Below are 18277 nucleotides of genomic sequence, written 5' to 3'. Positions count from 1 at the left end.
CCATTCCACTATTGTGTTGTACATTTCATTGTTTTTTCGTTACGCTACCTGTTCTGACCTGTCAACCCAACGTGATGTTTGTGTATTGTATGTATGATCGGGAGAGGTCAAGTCTTGCTGCAGGCAACTGCAAGTGGCAAATAAATGGCTTCATCATCATCATCATCATCATCATCACCTTTTTATAGCCCATAAGTTGGGACTGAATCAGGTGATATTAATTTGCATTAAGTGGCAGGATTGCTTTCTTATTACTGATAGTTTTAAGTTGGTGTCATGACTTTTTGCACCTTCTTCATGTGTTCAATACTTTTTCCCTGTGTCAGTTTTCGCTATCAAACATGGATTAATTTATGGACATCTGTAGTTTAATTTCCTTGCATGTGTGGATTGGATGGGTTGTTACTGACATATGGCGAGAATTTTATTTCAATAATACCTTTAGAAATATGTTTACTCAGAAAATTGGTGACATGTTCAATACTTATTTTACCCGCTGTAAATGTCCACTGCTTTCTGTTCTGCTTCATTTCAGGAGTTAATCTCATGGCTCTGTGTTATGCATTATTTTTTGGGCGTGGATGTTAAGTTATGGAGAAACTCTCTTCTCACATATCCAGAATTTTTCATTGGAACATGATTCATCGTTCCAGCTTTTTTCTGAGTCGTAAGTTTTAATCTCTCCACAGTTTTCATTTCTGCCACCATTTGGTTCCCCACTATTCCAGTAGCTGAAATACAAATAAAATTATAAAAGTTAAACTCAACAATTCAGTCAGTCTTTGGTTTTGTGTGACATGATATTAGTTAAAATAAGTTAGTTAATGTACTTAATGACATAAGAAGACTTTGTGGACAAGAAAGGAATTTAATTTGTATTTCAACCTTGTGGTCATGCGAGTCCCATCCACCCATTTCCATGTCCCCTCTGTCTCTGAGTCAGTCAGTCCAATCCACAAACGCATCTTGAGCTGGTTCACAAAGTTCTTTTTTTAGAAAGAAAGAGAAAGAGAAAAACTAAATGTAAACATGCAGAACTTAAAGTGATTCATCAGTGTATCCTCTGTTTTCATGCAGCTTCATTCACATGTGTATTGTGATTGAACACACACCTGTTCCCCTCGGCTGTTAATAATCATCAGGTCTGCACCTTTTTGAAGACAGTCTTGTCTGCTTTGTTGCCAGGATTTCTTCTCTGAAGAAACTTGAAACAAACTACCATTGAATGCCGCCCAGTTTTGTTGATAAGCTGTTTAAGAAAATCAGAATAAAAATTTGGGTTTACTGGGGGACGGGTAGCATCCATACAACTCCAGTCATAAGCCTTTAAAAACCATTGCTTTGGAGAAGAAATCAGTGGTACAAATTCAAAACACAAAAAAATTTGAAAAATGTTAAATTTTTGTGACCTCAGAGGGAGTGCTTCTCGGATTTAATAATTTATGTCTGGTAATGTTGCTCAAGTCAGCAACTGTCACTGTCTTGAGAAAGTTAATTAAAGTTAAGTTAGGGAGAAATCAACTTTTCTCTTCTGTCCACTTCTCGTTTTGAATCCTTGATGGTGTTACAGTAATTTGTAGCATAACACACTCTGAACCAAAACCACAGTATTAACATGTCTTCTATTAACATGAAGAACACTAGAGTTATTTTTGGAGCTGAGAAGCCAGTTAAACATCAGAAGGTTGTTTCTTGTCAATGCAGGTTAATGCCCCACTATAAACGGTCTAAATAAGCTTATATGAACGTATAGAATATTCATATGTTCACTCACATTAGCCTCAGTTTACATTTACAACTTTACCCTTCAAAGGCCTTTTCCAAGATACATTCTGCTTGCAAACTCCACACACTCCACACAAGCCCAGGATTGTTGTGCTAACCACACATCACTATGCTGCTCTCCCCCCAAGATCCTTAATCACTGTTAAATTGCTATTAGAGATCAAATAAGCAGCTGGATAGTATAGTGGTAAGACTACACACCTTTAGAGTGGGATTTGAAAGTTTGATTCCCACCCGGTATCCAGTAAGGGTCCTAGCTAGACCCCCCCATTGCTAAACCAAAGCCCTGGAATGGTGCAGCCTGTCCCAGCTCGGACACAAGCATTTCCCTACATGTTGTACTGTGTATGTGACAAAAAACTTGAATTTTAAATGGCCATTGAGCATTAAGAAATAATTACCTTGAAGCTTTCTCTGAAGATTGTCACTGTTTGTGGTCAGGTTGTCAAATCTTTTCTGGAGCTGTTCTTTCTCTTCAACCAGGTTGTTGTAACGGGTCTGTAATTGGCTCTGTTCAGTTTTCAGGTTGTTGTAACTGGTCTGTAATTGGCTCTGTTCAGTTTTCAGGTTGTTGTAACTGGTCTGTAATTGGCTCTGTTCAGTTTTCAGGTTGTTGTAACTGGTCTGTAATTGGCTCTGTTCAGTTTTCAGGTTGTTGTAACTGGTCTGTAACTGGTTTCTCTCGCTGGTTACGTTGTCGTAAAGCTTGTGTAGTATCACTGTCTCCATTTCCCACTGAGATTTGCCTTGGGTGTCTGTGTTGGATACGTAATCATTAAATAAATGCATCACCTGTGAGAATGTTAGCATGCTAATTAAACTTCTGTTGTACTCACAAAGAAAAACTAAAGTTATGAGTCCAATGAAGAGGAAAAGACACAGCAGACCCAGAAGAATCACAGCAGTTCTGCAGAAACTCTTCTTTACAAATTCAGCACCTGAAGGTAGAAGTCAAAATTTGTTATGTCTAAAAATGAAAAATGTTCATATCCTCAAATTTAATATAACACCAGTTTCATTTCTTCTCTTTTTTTTTTATCAAAAAGTAGTACGTGATCATTTCTGCTCCTAAAATCAGTATCTGAGAATGGGTCTTGGTGTCAGTGACACAAATAGTGTTAGTTACAAAGTATTCGTATTGTATTATTTTCTCTTCTGAGCTCTTTCCAAACAAGCAAACACCGGCAACAGTGTAAACTTCGATTAACACTGAAACTGTCGTGGCTGCAACGGCAGACGTGTGGGGTTATAAGTGAGAACCCAAGATGCAGGCACTGCTGATGTGAGTGAGCTTTATTGTGGAGAGGGACATGCAACAAAAGGCGAGGGTCACGAGAACAGAACTGAGAAATAGTTGGAAACTGGGAAAAACTAAGAACTAAACAACAAACCTGAACACAAGGAGACAGAGAGTAGAGGTACATGAAGAATGAACGCATAGAGGAACACGGGGAGAAAACGCAGCCAGAACAGCAACAAGCAGAAGGAAACAAAAGGCTTATATACACGGTAGAGTAATCAGGGAATAGGAGACAGGAGGAAAACACAGCTGGGAGAAATCAGAGACAAGGGGAACAAAACCAGACACACTCACATAAGACACGGGACTTCACAATAAAACAGGAAACTCACACATGCAAAGACACAGACTCAGAGACGCAGGCTTTACACAGAGACCTGACTACACTGGAACAGAGGGAGAACAGAATAACATGAGGGGCAAAGAGGTCAAAACCCAGGACCTAGAAATACCAAAACTGAAACACACACATCATAACATAACATAACATCAGGGATATAAATAATAAACAATTCAACTCACTGGGTCACAGACCCAGGACCATGACAGAAACTAATCAAAACTAAATTATTATTGTTATCTCAATCAAAATTAACAGCTAACAAAAAATCCACAACTACAGTAACTCTACAGCAGATTGCGTTTCCTGAAATTAGTCTTTTGTTTTCTTCAGACAGTTTATATAAAATTCTTAATTTTAGTTTTAGTTTTGTTTGTCGACAAAACTTCAGCAACATGTAATTGTAATATTTATAGATATGTTTTTTACCTGGGGGTGCAGGTCCAGTTGTTTTAAGTTGCACAGTTTGGATCGCTTCCTGATTCATATAAATGTCTTCTGAAGTTCTATGCTCACTTCTGTACTTTCTGTGACAACCTAATACTTCCTCTGTATTCTCATAGATTTCAGCCATGACTGGAGGTTCAGTTGGGTCTTTAAGTCTCTGAGGAGATCAGTGTTTTGAGAGAGTCTCTGAAGTTGTTTGTAGTTGATCTGAACGTGAAAATATATTGACACAAGCAGTTCTCTATTTAACAGGAAATTAGAGGACTGGTGGCATGCCTCAAGACTGTGTTTGTGTTATAACTCCATTCGTCTTTGCATTTGAATATGCACACAACACTCACTGCAGCGCTTTGTTGACTTGAAAGAATTTATAATATATCATACATGTAGTATGAATAGAAACAGTAGAGAAGGCCATCTTTTACATTATATATATAATTAAATTACATTGTATATGTTATAATGTGTTTTTAAAAAGTCCAAACTTCCTGTGTGACATTATTTTATCACATTACTGTAATACAATCTTTATGAGATCTGACACACTTGTTCAGTTGCTTTGTCTTTGTACCTAAATGCCTGCTAAAGGTCTCATAGTTGTGAAAACCATCACAACATTGTTTGTTTATGCACAAAACAAAGAGCATTCCTCATAGTTTTGTGTTGTGGTTCCTGGGTTATTTGAGCCAGTGTATTGAGTTTCTTTGGGTTCATGATTTATTTCTGAATTTATAATATGTGTTCTACATTGTTTAGGCCTTTAGCTTCGTATTATTTTCATGTGAATATATGTCTCAGTGTCCCCTTGCCCATCGTTAAAGTCTTCTAGCTGATTATTTTGTGAATACTGTAAAGCATTCACACTGTAAAGCATGTTATTGTTTTGTTCCTATTTTTTATCCTTCTTCTTTTTCTTTAAGTTGCCCTTTTAGGTCTTTTGGCCTTTAACTACTTCTCCATACTTTGTTCTATTTTAACTATTCTACTTTTTTTCTCTCCAGCTATACTTTCTATTTATTGCTATTTAACTTTTATACTTTTTAAAATATTCAGCTTTTTTGTGGCTTTTCTGCTCCCATTGATGAATAGAAATTAAAAACTTCCAGAATTCCACCAACACTTTGTTGTTTTTGAAATTCAACTGCTTCCACATACTTTCACTTAGAAGCACCATTCAAACTCAGAAATGCTCTCAAACCACTGGGCTACTACTGTATAATTCGGCTTTTTCATGCATTTTACTGTTTTCATAAAATCCCTACTTAAGTTTTTATTGCATCATGATAATTTTTTAGAAAATACATGCGTTGCTTTGGTTGCAATGCAATCAAGACTGTACTACTCTAGCTTTCTGAATCTGTTCCTTATGTTCGAACAAATTCTCCTTACACAATCAATTTCCCCTCTTCCTTCACAAATTAGATACAAAAATATAGGTCTCTAGTCAGAAAATGTGACTGTCATTGATGTGGGAGTTACAGATTTCTGGTAAATCTACCCAAAGCAATAAAAAGTCTAAGCACTGGCAGGACTGGCAGGGAAGAAATACAAATTTCACTCAAAATCAGAGCTGGAAGTCTCTAACCTGCCATACAAGAATGTTTAAATCACATGTTAACAAACACAAACATAAACAAAAGAAAAAAAACTGTGAACAAGTCTGAACCTTTTGGACTGCAGGAAGTATACTATTGTATTTTTTTAATGTACTGTAAGCTTTTATTTACTATGTTTTGTTATTTTTCATTGTCTCCTTCCTTTTTTTTTTATGTTGCCTTGTCAAAGGAAAAAATGGTGCTTCAGTGAATGCGCCACTTGATCAACATCAAAACTTCAATTAAGTTTTATTGACACAATAAAGTGGGGGTCCCGGGGGGGGGGGGGGGGGGGGGGGGGAGACAGGATTTGAAGTGTGCTAGGACCAGCTGCTCTAAGCACTTTGTGATGATGGGGGTGAGTGCTACTGGGCGGTAGTCATTGAGGCTAGATGGGTTGGAGTTTTTGGGTATCGGGACAATGGAGGTGGATTTGAAGCAGGCCGGTACCACAGCGTGGGCTAAGGATAGGTTGAATATGTCTGTCAGCACTCCTGCAAGCTCCTCAGAACGCACTCTGAGAACACGCCCGGGGATGCCATCAGGACTTGCAGCCTTGTGGACATTGATCCTGCTCAGCACCGCATCAGAAGGTGTGGGGGAGGGGTCGGTGGTCCTGTAGTCTGTAATGGTCTGGAGTCCTTACCACATGCGTCGGGGGTTGGAGTTGGAGAAGTGTTCTTCTACCTTCTTTTTGTAATGGTGTTTGGCTTTTTTGATGCCCTTCTTTAGATTAGCCCTGGCTGTACTGTAGGCATGTGCATCTCCTGACCTAAAGGCGGTGTTGCGGGCCTTCAGGAGGAGACAAACATCCCGGTTCATCCAAGGCTTCTGGTTGGGGTACATGGTGATCCGTTTCTGGGTGGTGACACTGTCTGTGGTTTTGGAGATGTAATCCAGTACAGATGAGGCGTACTGGTCCAAGTCTGTGTGGGTGAACGTATTCCAGTCTGTGTTTTTAAATCTTTCCTGGAGCACTGCGTCTGTCCCCTCTGGCCACACTTTAATTGTCCTCACAGCAGGTTTCACACGTTGGATGAGTGGAACTTGTGGACCTTGTGCACAAGGTTGTTTGTGCACAAGAACTAATTAATGTTGAGGAATTTAAGTATTTGGGAGTGCTACTAGTCTCGAAATTATCCCTTTAAAAAAACATGTTGAAAATGTAGTGAAAAGTGTAAATGTTAATATACGGAACTTTAGACATATCCACACATCATGAATAGACACAGCAGCGATTACATTCCTGTACTCTGTGATACTGGCTCATATTGAATACTGTATTACACGTTGGTCCCATACTAGTCTCGCTGCTATTGGGCCAATCGAAGTATGCAAGTGATGGCAAGCCACACGTGGTAAGCTCCACACCTCACCACCAGTTAATTCACTTTAGTTTACTTTGCCATTTGCTTTGGTTTTGTGCGTGTTTATTATATCTGAAAACGGGAAAAAGGTAAAATATCAAAAATCTGCTTCCATAATATAAATATCATTAAATAACTTTAGAAAAACTTCCACTTGACTCTTTATATGTAATGTTGTAAAAATATATATTTTAGTGTTTAATTAATCTGAAAATGTTAGTCTGCCAAATGTGCAGCAATTGAATTTATTTATTCTCTTTATCTGATAGTTTGTGGGGTCCAGTTAGAATGTATAACTGCATCTCTACCAGTTTCTCTGCACTCCAGCCTCTTCTGTGCCATGTGAAGGGATTTCCCTTAAGGCAGGAGAAATTATCTCCACGAAAAGGAACAGGTTCGGCCATCGCACACTAGAACAAATTCTCTTCTTAAATAAAAATGAAAAAGGGCTACTTTAAATGCATCATGTTTTTAATTTGCAAGTTCATAAGCATTTTCCCTTTCCAGTTCACAATCAATTCTACCCCAAGGTCAGAAATATGTCTTGGAAATTTTCCCTAATATAATATTATTTATAAATATACCCGTGTAGCGGTTAATTGCATAAGTGCATGGAGGCAGGACCTCAGAGCAGAATAATACTCCATAATGTGTTGTACATTATTATATGTATATTTTATGTAATGTGGTATTTTTCAATTATTGTATTTACCAACATCAATAAGTCACAAGCAAAGAAAGACCACACCAGTGCATGTTTGAACAAGGAAAGTTTACTGGTCAAAATTATTTATTAAACAAATAAACCACATTTTTTTAACCACCAAAGAATACAAGTTCAAAGCAACACAACGGCGGCCCAATATCAGACAGAATTCCACTCTGTAGAGTGGGCAATCATAATGAAGCAGTTGGTTTTATTTTGTGGATTCAAGCTGCTCTTCATATTTTTGGCCACCAGATGTCACCAGAGAGGACTGTGTTGAAAAGCTTCGAGTAGTGAACTGTTTTTCAATACAAGCTTCAGTGCTTCAGAAAGCTTCATTTGGCCATCATTAGTGTGCACACATATTAACACTGCAAGGTCAAAGTTCTGTTTTATGTTATATTTATACATCTTTCTTAGTTTGAGTTACCTGGGGTTTGGCTTCTCCTTCCTGGCTGGCAAAAAGTGACAGACGACTGACAGCCTAATTGGATGAATCTGTTTTCACTCTTGTATGCTTTTCATACAAGTTTCACACAAGACAGATACAAACTTTATAAGATTGAGATATGTCTTTTCCATATGTGTCATCTCATCTCAGTATTTGTTGGGTGTGGATGTTAAGTTAAGGAGAAACTCTCTTCTCACATATCCAGAATTGTCTATTGGAACATGGTGGATCATTCCAGCTGTCTTCTGCATTGTAATTATTTATCTCTCCACAATTTTGCTGTGTGCCACCATTTGGCTCTTTATTCCCCTGATTCCAGTAGCTGTGTGACAAAGTGGCTAGAACGGAATTGATTTGCCATTTGTCACTTGCAAATATTGTTATTTTGTGTTCTGTTATTTTACAGTCAGCCATAATGCTTTAATTTAGACATTGCTGGTGTAACTTCTCTTAACACACACTATCCCGGGTTTTGTTTGTGGTAGCAGTAGTTACATTCTTTACATCCATGCAAGGCTGGACTGGGACAAAAAATCGGCCCGGGCATTTTGACTAGAGACCGGCCCACCAGGATAAAGATTGAAAATGTGACGTCATTCAGGGGTAAAACCGCAAAGGATTCTGGGAACTTCTGGCAAGAGGTACTAGCGCACGCAGGCTTTCAATTGAACTCAGTTACACAGCGATAAAAAGAAACACAAAAAATGGCAAGAAGCTGTTGTATTATCAACTGCAACAGCCGGTCGCATGACAGCCACGGGAAGCCGATCGTTTTTTTTTTTTAAATCGGATTACGTCGTTGAAGAGAAATGTTTTAAGCCATGTTTCCAAAGTAAGAGCCGACGGATGGTCTGGATATACCAAATATAACGTCTCAGAACACTCCAGCTCACATGTTAGTCTGCTCCAAGCATTCCCACAAAGGTCAGAGTTTTTAGTCGTTAATACGTCATTTTTCTTAACATAATTGGTGATATAGGTTACAAGCAAGTCTAGCGCTGAACAGAAATTGTTGCGCTATGCTCCTTTGTTTATTGTGCATAAATAGTAAATTGTCCTGACACAATATTGCGTTTCACTTCTGTTATTACCATGGTACATTGACAAAAACATATACTTTTATTCACAGGATAAAACAGTTGTTTTGTATCACTAATTGTCCAGTACGATTACAGCATACAGTATTATTGTCACTGCTACATTTCTGTAATGAACCAGAAATTATTTCCACTACTAATTAATTACCGTTGAGCTCAAAGGTCCTATTAATAAACGGTTAACGAATGTGTATTTATGATGACGATTTGTGAGACTGGTAAACTTACCTTTGTTCGTACGATGGTCTTTCGTTCTACACGGTGCGTTTCAAGGTCCTGTACCCATCCGTCGGTAAACTGTACCTGGGCTTGTTGCAGTGACCTGAAGTTACTAAACTTCATGAGTGTATGCACTCACTCCAAGAACCGTGTAATTATAAATATGAGCGTGGTGAAAGTTGGGCAGCACGCTGACGTCTTTTGTCCCTCTGTGTGCTCGTAAGGGTCTGACCCTTTCACACCTTTGATTTTTTCCTTGTATCTTTTCTTTGTCTTTTCGTCGAGTCTGTCTTTGTACGGACCGGCATTGTTCTCCTTTTGTTTTGTACATTCCTTTTTTGTGCGGCAAAGAAAAAACAATAAGGTATTGGAACCGGAGAATGAACGTTTTGCGGTGCTGCAAATGCTTGCATTTGATGCGGTACTTGGATTGTTTTGCCACGAGTTCCCGGCATGCAATGCGCGAAAATCACGTGATTGCTAAACAAGGGGGCGGGTGCATTCGGCCTCCTCGGCTGTAATTGGTCCAGCCCAGAGTCGATCATGACCAATTGGCCAATCCAACGCCTTTCATTATATATACCCTTCCTAAAAAAAAAAAAAAAAAAATCCATCGGCCCATAAAAACAAAAAATCGCCAGCGGCCCACCGGGCAAATGCCCGGTATGCCCGATGGCCAGTCCAGCTATGCATCCATGCATGTGTTTTAAAGCAAACACTATACCATCAGATCATCTGAATTTTCTTCTGTTTACAGGCACATGTCTGGTAAATTATGTTTCTTTATGTTGCTTTGGTTATACTCAGTGTATTCAGGTCCTATATGGGAGACAGGTGTATGGGGAGGGCTGCCCACTACTTCCTGTTTATACAGGGTCATGAGGTCAATGATTGCATCGCTGGGTGTAACCAAATGGAGGGTTTTTCATTTTGTATAGTATTGTTTTCTTTTCTCATGCAAAGCTCTGTAGTGCCTAAGCATGGATGAGGTGTTGTTGTTATATCCCAGCTCCCTGGCACATAGCAAACACTTCACCTTGTACAAAAGTAAAGACAGCTTAACATAAATTGTATCGCACCATCAGTATTATGAAAATACATCTTCTGTAGAAATTTACATACCTTGTTGGGAGGAATAAGATCAAAATGTTCCCACACAGGGGAGGACATCCTCCTCTTCTTAGCTGGCTCCATTCTCTCCTGACTTTCTCTCCTCACTCTCATAAACCTCCAAACTCTCACTAACCGCAACTCTCCATCAAACACCTACATTTTGAATGAAGTCTGAGGGGTTTATATCGCTGTCATATCTCGCGGCAAAGTTCGAACCACGTCATGAACCAGTCATGTGGTATAGCCGGGCAGCGAGGCTTCGGACGTCATCATTTTCAGCTCCTCCCATAAATGAAGCAAGCCTCGATACGCGCATCGCGGAAACGCCCCCTCCATTACTCGACACAAGCTTCGAAGCCTCGATACAGAACGTCACATCACTACTTAAAAGAACTTCAATCGTCTGCTAATGCTATTTACTTATCACCTTCCTTGCTGCTTAAGCTATGCTACATCACAAGCTGTACCTAATACAGATAAAATTATAAGAATTAAGCTCAACAATTCAGTCAGTCTTTTGTTTTCAGTAACCTATTAACCCAATTATTTTTGTTAAAGTACACAATAACACAAAAATACTTTATGGACAAGAGACAGATTTTATTTTTATTTCAACCTTGTGCACGTTTGAGTCCCATCCACCCATTTCCATGTCCCCTCTCTCTCTGAGTCAGTCAGTCCAATCCACAAATTCTTCTTGAACTGGTTCACAAAGTTCTTTCTTAGAAAGAGAGAAACAAAATGTAACCATAGAGAACTTAAAGTGATGTATCAGTGTATCAGTTGTTTTCATTCAGTGTTTAATTCTTTGTTCTACACACATCTGTATTATGTTTGAACACACACACAAACCTGTTCCTGTTGATAATCATCAGGTCTGCACTTTTTTGACGACAGTTTTGTCGGCTTTCCTCCCAGGATTTCGGCTCCGAAGAAACTTGGAACAAACTGCCATTAGAGGCCACCCAGTTTTGTTTATAGTCTGTTTAAGAAAATGAGATTAATCTTGTCTTACTGTGATCCATATAATCCCAATCATGAGCCTTTCAAAATATTGCTTTGAAGAAGCAATCAGTGGTACAAATTCAAAAAACTTCATGTAAAACAGAAACAAAAGGCACTGCACACAACATATCCAGTTTTACAAAAATATCATTGTATGTATTTAAAAGCTGTATATGTTAAAAAGTATTATGTCAAGCATTTTCACATTTTGTGGTCTCAGAGGGAATGCACAATTTGTCTTGAATAAGTTTTTGAGAATTTGCTCAAGTCAGCAACTGTCACTCTCGCTGGTCACGTTGTCGTAAAGCTTGTGTAGCATCACTGCCTCCATTTCCCACTGAGATTTGCCTTGGGTGACTGTGTTGGACACATCATTATAAAATACATGCATCGCCTGTGAGGATTTTGGCATGCTAATTATATTTCTGTTGTACTTACAAAGCAAAACCAGGGTTATGAGTCCCATCAGGAGGAAAAGACACAGCAGGCCCAGATGAATTACAGCAGCTCTGCAAGAACTCTGCTTTACAAATTCAGCACCTGCAGGTAGAAATCAAAAGTAGTGGACAAACCTTTTGTCACAGTTGCGGCAGCAGTCATGTGAAGTGGTGAGAGATGGACGCAAGTGCCGGCACTGATTTACTGCAAGTGAGCTTTATTTACAAGTGACACACGGAATGCTATGCAGAAGTGGGCACTGGGCTTCCGAAAGATTGTCATGAGGAGATTTTGAACAGCAAAATCTTAAAATAAAGTGAAAAAGTTTCTACATTGACGTTGAGGAAGACTACAGGAGTGTACGACTTGCTCTGCTCCTAATCTACAGCCGCGTTGGAACAGAAATCGAGGGATGAAGAGAGCGTGCCAAGCTCCAAAGGTGACAGCGCAGAGGGAGATCAGCGTTGGAATTATGACTCTGTAGATGGCACAGACACCAGGAGCCATGACCGTGACTGGAAATGACCACCTAATGCTGTTTCACTTTGCCATGCAAAGTACTTTGACACTCTGGAGAAGGTCTTTCCTCTGTATTATTGTTGTTGCCATTTGCATGTGAGAGCTTAGATTGTGGGGAAGATTAAAGATGAACACTCTCCACAAGCTTGGTTGTCTGTTCTTTGTGTGTTTTGATTAAAGAATGTTAGCTACCGCTCACTGCTCGTCTGCAGGCTTTATTTAATGGAAAACTTCCACAACACACGTCACTGATGTAAAGTGGCTCATAATTTCTCACCTGCTTTGTGCTGAAGTCTACAATCAGCTTCTTAGTTTTGCTGATGTTTAGGAGAAGGTTATTCTTCTGGCACCAGTTCTCCAGGTTCCTGATCTCCTCCACATAGGCCTTCTCGATGTTATCAAAAATCAGGTCCACCACAGTGTCAGCTAACTTGACAATGGAGGTATTGCTAAGTGAGATAAAGGGAGTGACATGTTTTCCCAGCCTCACTGCTGGGTCTGTCTGTGAGAAAGTTGGGGATACACTGACATAGTGATGAGCTGAGATCTAGACCCTTCAACTTGGTAAAAAGATTTGAGGAGATTATTGTGTTGAATGCAGAACTGTAGACCACGAATAGCATCTTAACATAGTTTCCCCTGCCAGAGTCCAAATGGCACAGGGTTGTGTGTAGTAGGTGTGATATGGCATTGTCCATGGAGCAATTGGTCTACTATGCAAACTGTAGTGAATCAATGGTGGCAGAAAGTGAAGAAGTGATGAAGTCTTTGACCAATCTCTCATAACACTTCATAACAAATGAAGTCAGTGCTACTGGGCGGTAATCACTGAGACAAGCAAGCTGTTATTTCTTTAGAACAGGAACAATCACCGACTGTTTGAAGCACCTGGGAACCACTGCTTGAGCCACACTGAGATTGTGAACACCGGTGTTAGCTGCTCATTGAGTCTGTTGCCTTGAGTCTGTGGCCTTCCTGGTGTTCACTTTACTGAAAGCTTTCGTCACGGTGTGCCTTGTGAGGATTAGCGCCTTGTCTTCACTGGTGGACCAGTGAAGTGTCGGCATTCATCATTGTAGAGGCTTGTTGTTTATAGTCCGTTATTGTGCGCAGTCCCTGCCATAGGCTCCTAGAGTCAGACTGTTTTTTTCCCCCATAGTTCGGCTTGTCCTTTTTTACCACACTGTGCACAATGTATGATGTAGCCTTGTATTGATCCATATTAAAAGAGGCGAGCTCTGCTTTGTAGGTGGCAGTGTGCAGCCTCAGAAACTCACAGATGTTTTTGTCCCCCCATGGCCTCTAATTTGGAAATGTTCAGATGATAGTTTTTTTCTACTGTATCAACCCCTAGCTTCCCAATTAATCCCACAACCGCTTCCTTAAACATGTCTATGTCATCATAATTTTGCCGGAACATGTCCCAGTCATAAAGCTCATCATCAAACACGCAGCGTGGCTATGGATTGGTCCGTCCTGTGTGCGATCTCCCTTGTGACTGGTACTTCCTGCTTAAGCCTTTGTTCTTAAACAGGCATAACGAAAATGGCGGAATGGCCTGACTCCCAGATGCCGCCAGGGGTTGTGATCTGTAACAGTACTTAAACGGAGTAGAACAGTGGTCCAGTGTACTACTGCCCCTGAGAAGGGCAGGTGATGTATTGGTAAAGGTTGTAAAATGTGCGTCTGAGATTGACTTTGTTACAATCTCCCATGACAATGAGTGCAACATCCTGGTGAAGTGTTTGAGAGCCTTGTGTAGCTCGCATAAGGCAGTGTCCAAGTCTGTGTGAAGCAGAATGTAGACTGTGCAGGCTATGACTATGGTGAATTCCCAAGGAAGACAGAAGGGGTGACATTTAATGATCAAAAGTTCCAGGTTTCTCGAAATTTCAGGAAAATAACTCGAAATTTCGAGTTATGGATCTTTTTTTTTTTTTTTTTTTAGTGGCGGAAAACGGGCTTCCATACAGATGACAGCTTACAGTCTTGCGCAAAGATGAAGTGACTTCGTACAGCCCCGATTTGCAGATGCTGTGCACAGAGGTTCAGAAGCAGAAGTCCCATTGTACCACGGCAGACATGGCGTGTAGGTAGGTGTAGGTGCAGTTCCTCATGATATTAATGGCCTTCTGCTTCTATCTGCACATATCAGTCATAGACGCAGTCTAGTACAAAAGTATGGCATCATTTTTGTGCCTCTATTCTCAGCGCACTTTAAAAAAAACTTTGAAATTACAAATGTTGCATTTTGAGGAGAAAATAATTTTTAGCGAAGAAAAGTTTCATTTGAGCAAACAAAATTAATTGCTGCATGCAAGAAATGTATTTCAGTGTTTGCGATTATCCATATACACACACAAGGACAGCCCCTCTCGTTCAGTTGGAAACACGGTCCAGAATGTAGCTAAATCCAATGGACTGGTTTGGTTTAAACTAGATTAAAACCAACAACGGTCTTAAAAATATATATATATTTTAAAATAAAATAATTAAACATACTGACCAAAACATGGATTTAGCTACACTTGGACAGTGTTTCCGGAATGCAGTAGCTAGCGAGCTGATTGGAAACCAAAACAGCCAAGAGAATTTTTGCATCCAAGTCTGTGATTGGTTGGTTTTGTGGCACATTTACAACGGTGTACAGAGAGAGTTGAGCGTGCACGGAGCAGAGATGTTGAGAGTGCAAGCGACACACTAAGAACTGGTCCAAAGATGTCTGTCAGCACACAGAGCAGAGATCTGAGGAAGAGCAAATGCCAACAACTGAGCGAGAGGGGTTGTCATTGTATGTGTTTAAAAGCTGAAGGGGTGTGAACACACTCCAAAGCAGCTGTATGCTGAACAAAACTGGTCTGTTGCAAGTTCAGAAAAGAAACTGAGCAATAATAAGAATCTAAGATCTGATTTCCAATTGAAATAAACCTTTCTGGGTTTTTAAACGTCATTTTCTGTCGATAAAACAATCATTTGTGCCATCATAACTTATATCTGAAAGTTTATTACTTGACATCAAGTGAATTTAATTTTGACTGAACTGTTTGTTAATCTGTAGATACTGGAGAGACACACAGCCGGATAATTGGGAATCACACGAAGACTGTGCTGAACTTAGTGAAGGAAAGCCAAACTCAAACTGGAATGATTTGCAATGCAATCTTCAAAGAAATTTCATATGTGAGATTGAAAACTAAATAAGCTGGTGCTTGGTGTCCTGCTCACTGATATTTCAGCATCCAGTCTGGAGAAACAAAGGATCAGACTATTGATATGCAGTTCAGAAATTGAGTTTGTAGGAGTGTTTTATTAAAATTAAGTTCAAATTACTTGTGGTGTAATGTATTTAATGACTTTGAGCATTTGGGTTTGCAGTCTGCATTCTTCATGTATAAATAGCTGTGTGATACAATAAGTGACAACAAATGAATAAATAAACAAACCAACTGATAAATCTTTTTTTTTTATCAATTCTTGTTAATTTTATGAGCTATCACAGGCTAAAGATGCTAATTAAAATAACTGAATAATTAGTTATATCTGTTACTGAATCCTATATTACTATAGTAGCATTTAGAAGAGGTTCAGTTTATTCAACTGATAGGCATTAGTTAACCATTTTTATTATTGTATGTGAAAATGTTTTTGAATGCAACAATTTTATGCTTTATGTTCCCATTTTCTGTTCCTCAGCAGCAGTGGTGATCTATACCATTAATACAAAAAATGCTACATCATATAAAAACTTTACAGTCTAATTTCTTAAGTAAATTGAGTCTGTAAGTCATTATCAGTAGAATGTGTTTTTTTTCCCCACAATGTTTTGCACAGAGCGTATTTTAAGAAGTTTAAAGAGATGATTTTTTCAGCTGGAAACAGCCATGGCGCTTTTTTATTGTCACTGCTGTGAATTCATTATGCTGCCTCATTAATCGTGAAGTCAGATGAAAATTAAGTGTTAGACTGGGAAGAACAAGTTATCAGAAAGAGTGTGAGAAAAAGCAGTAGGGAAAGGAAACTCTAATTAGGCTCTGTAAGTAGAAAGACTTGTGGAAAACAGATGTGCAGACACACATAATAATGAATGTTTGGCTCAAATTTGTCCTAAAGCTGCAGTCAGATCAAAGCATGACTGCAGAAACTCAGGCAAAGGTTCGCCTCGTGATTTTTGAGCCAATCAGAGAATTTACCAAAAGCGAGCCATGTGTTCTAAAAGTTTTGAAGTTTGTTTGCTGTCTGGGGCAGCCTTAATGTTGGAGGAGTAACTGAATCATACATTACATTAAAAGAGAAACCAAATTTTTATGTGGGAATCAAAGACAATACACACACATACAGTTTATACATGTTCTTTGAAAACAGTCCCCTCACATAAAGGTGCTATAAAAAGACTTTTTTTAAGTATAGACTTTTAAGACTTTGTGTTTATTTCAGAAAAACATTTAAAAAAAATGTTTTAAAGGCAATTATTGACTAATAACTAAAAATCCCAGACGTAGCATTTTATAATGTTTTCCACTGATATTTTAGGATTTAGTCCACATTGTTGTCCATTGTTTTCTGACATCATGCAGCTGGAGCTGGCCCCAGGGTGGCTGTGGCTACAATGTAGCTTGTCACCACCAGTGTGTGAATGTGTGTGTGAATGGGTGGATGACTGGATGTGTAAAGTGCTTTGGGGTCCTTAGGGACTAGCAGTGGCGTGTCTAGAAAATTTTTCTTGGGGGGGCCAGGTAGGGGCACAGATTTGGAGAAGGGTGGCAGATGTAATTGGCAGATAATGTTTAAAAAAATTATACCAACCGTTAACCATAATTCAATAACCCTATAAACCTAATAACCGAATGCGCTTTTAACTCTTATTAGAATGAGATTTTAACCACTACGGTGCAAAGTTTTTAGATACTCCGTTGATAAAGTACAAGAGATACAATCAGTGCTTTGTCAGTATTTACTCAGCAGTCAAGGACAGCAATATTTGCATAGTATTTTTACTGACATATAGTGCACATATGTTTTGGGCAAAAACATTTTTGAATATTAAAATACGAACATTTGTAACAAACCATTGACAAATTAGCCAGTTCCAATGTAAAACTTTATCTGTCTGTTAAAAAAAGAAGATAATCTTCTCACAAACTGGTGTTTGATTTTGAAACAGGAAAAAAGTGGGGAAACAACTGAAAAGACTAACATTTGAATAAAACCTGAAAGCAAGTAAATACTTTCTATGCTGCCTTATGGTAAACTTTGGTTATATTGATGTATAAAGAGCAACACTGGCTGATGATGAAATACAGTCAGCTGGCATGGTGACACTGCCAGTATTAACCTGCAGGGCTGGACTGGGACAGAAAATCGGGCATTTTGACTAGAGACCGGCCCACCAGGTATTAAAGCCATAAAGACTTTGAATGAAAACAAATGCTGTTGTGACAGTCCCATATGGAAAAGAAATAGTAAAAACTTACATGATTTACTCATGAAAGTGGCCACTTTCTTATTACTTTCATATATTGTTTTAGTATCCAAAACATACAAGATTCATTATATAATCTTTCGAGGGATCTTATATCTGTTTTTACTCTTGTATGCTTTTCATACAAGTTTCACACAAGACAGAAACAAACTTTATAAGATTTATATATATCTTTTCCATATGTACACTGTCTTGTTGATATATGTATGATTTCTATACATTTTACGTCAGATAAAAACTTTGGTTGTAAGATTTCGATAATTATTTAATAAAAGCTAGACATTTTAAATGAGAATAAGAAAGAAGAGTATTTCTTTGTGCCCCACCTTTCCCTGTTAATGCCCTACCTGGCAAAACTTTCCTAGATCCGCCCCTGCACAGTTACCAGCTGTCAGCTACCTAAGAAAGGATCCTGG

The 18277-nt window shown here is 38.9% G+C and overlaps 1 protein-coding gene and 1 long non-coding RNA gene across 2 annotated transcripts; both read right to left on the bottom strand.

Annotated features, from left to right (window-relative positions):
• Window positions 1–589: 589 nt before the first annotated feature.
• On the bottom strand, window positions 590–3999 carry LOC147328104 (uncharacterized). Its single transcript, XM_086297422.1, has 6 exons — window positions 3855–3999; window positions 2622–2723; window positions 2187–2540; window positions 1113–1249; window positions 886–986; window positions 590–731 (listed from the first exon to the last, which is right to left on the bottom strand). The coding sequence occupies exons 1-6, from the start codon at window positions 3997–3999 to the stop codon at window positions 590–592; spliced, it is 981 nt and encodes a 326-aa protein (XP_086153548.1).
• Window positions 4000–11004: 7005 nt separating this feature from the next.
• On the bottom strand, window positions 11005–11959 carry LOC147328103 (uncharacterized). The gene is made up of 3 exons (XR_015130055.1): window positions 11864–11959; window positions 11273–11402; window positions 11005–11141 (listed from the first exon to the last, which is right to left on the bottom strand). It is a non-coding gene; the product is annotated as an uncharacterized LOC147328103 (long non-coding RNA).
• Between the last annotated feature and the right edge of the window lie 6318 nt (window positions 11960–18277).

The sequence above is a fragment of the Aulonocara sp. 'chitande type north' Nkhata Bay genome, linkage group LG6 (genome assembly GCF_057382095.1).
Source record: "Aulonocara sp. 'chitande type north' Nkhata Bay isolate Kocher_YH1m ecotype deep benthic linkage group LG6, A_spYH_male_GT1.1, whole genome shotgun sequence".
In the NCBI taxonomy this organism is placed as follows: domain Eukaryota; kingdom Metazoa; phylum Chordata; class Actinopteri; order Cichliformes; family Cichlidae; genus Aulonocara; species Aulonocara sp. 'chitande type north' Nkhata Bay.
Note: the sequence above shows the minus strand (reverse complement) of the source record. Positions and strands in the feature narration are given on the sequence as shown.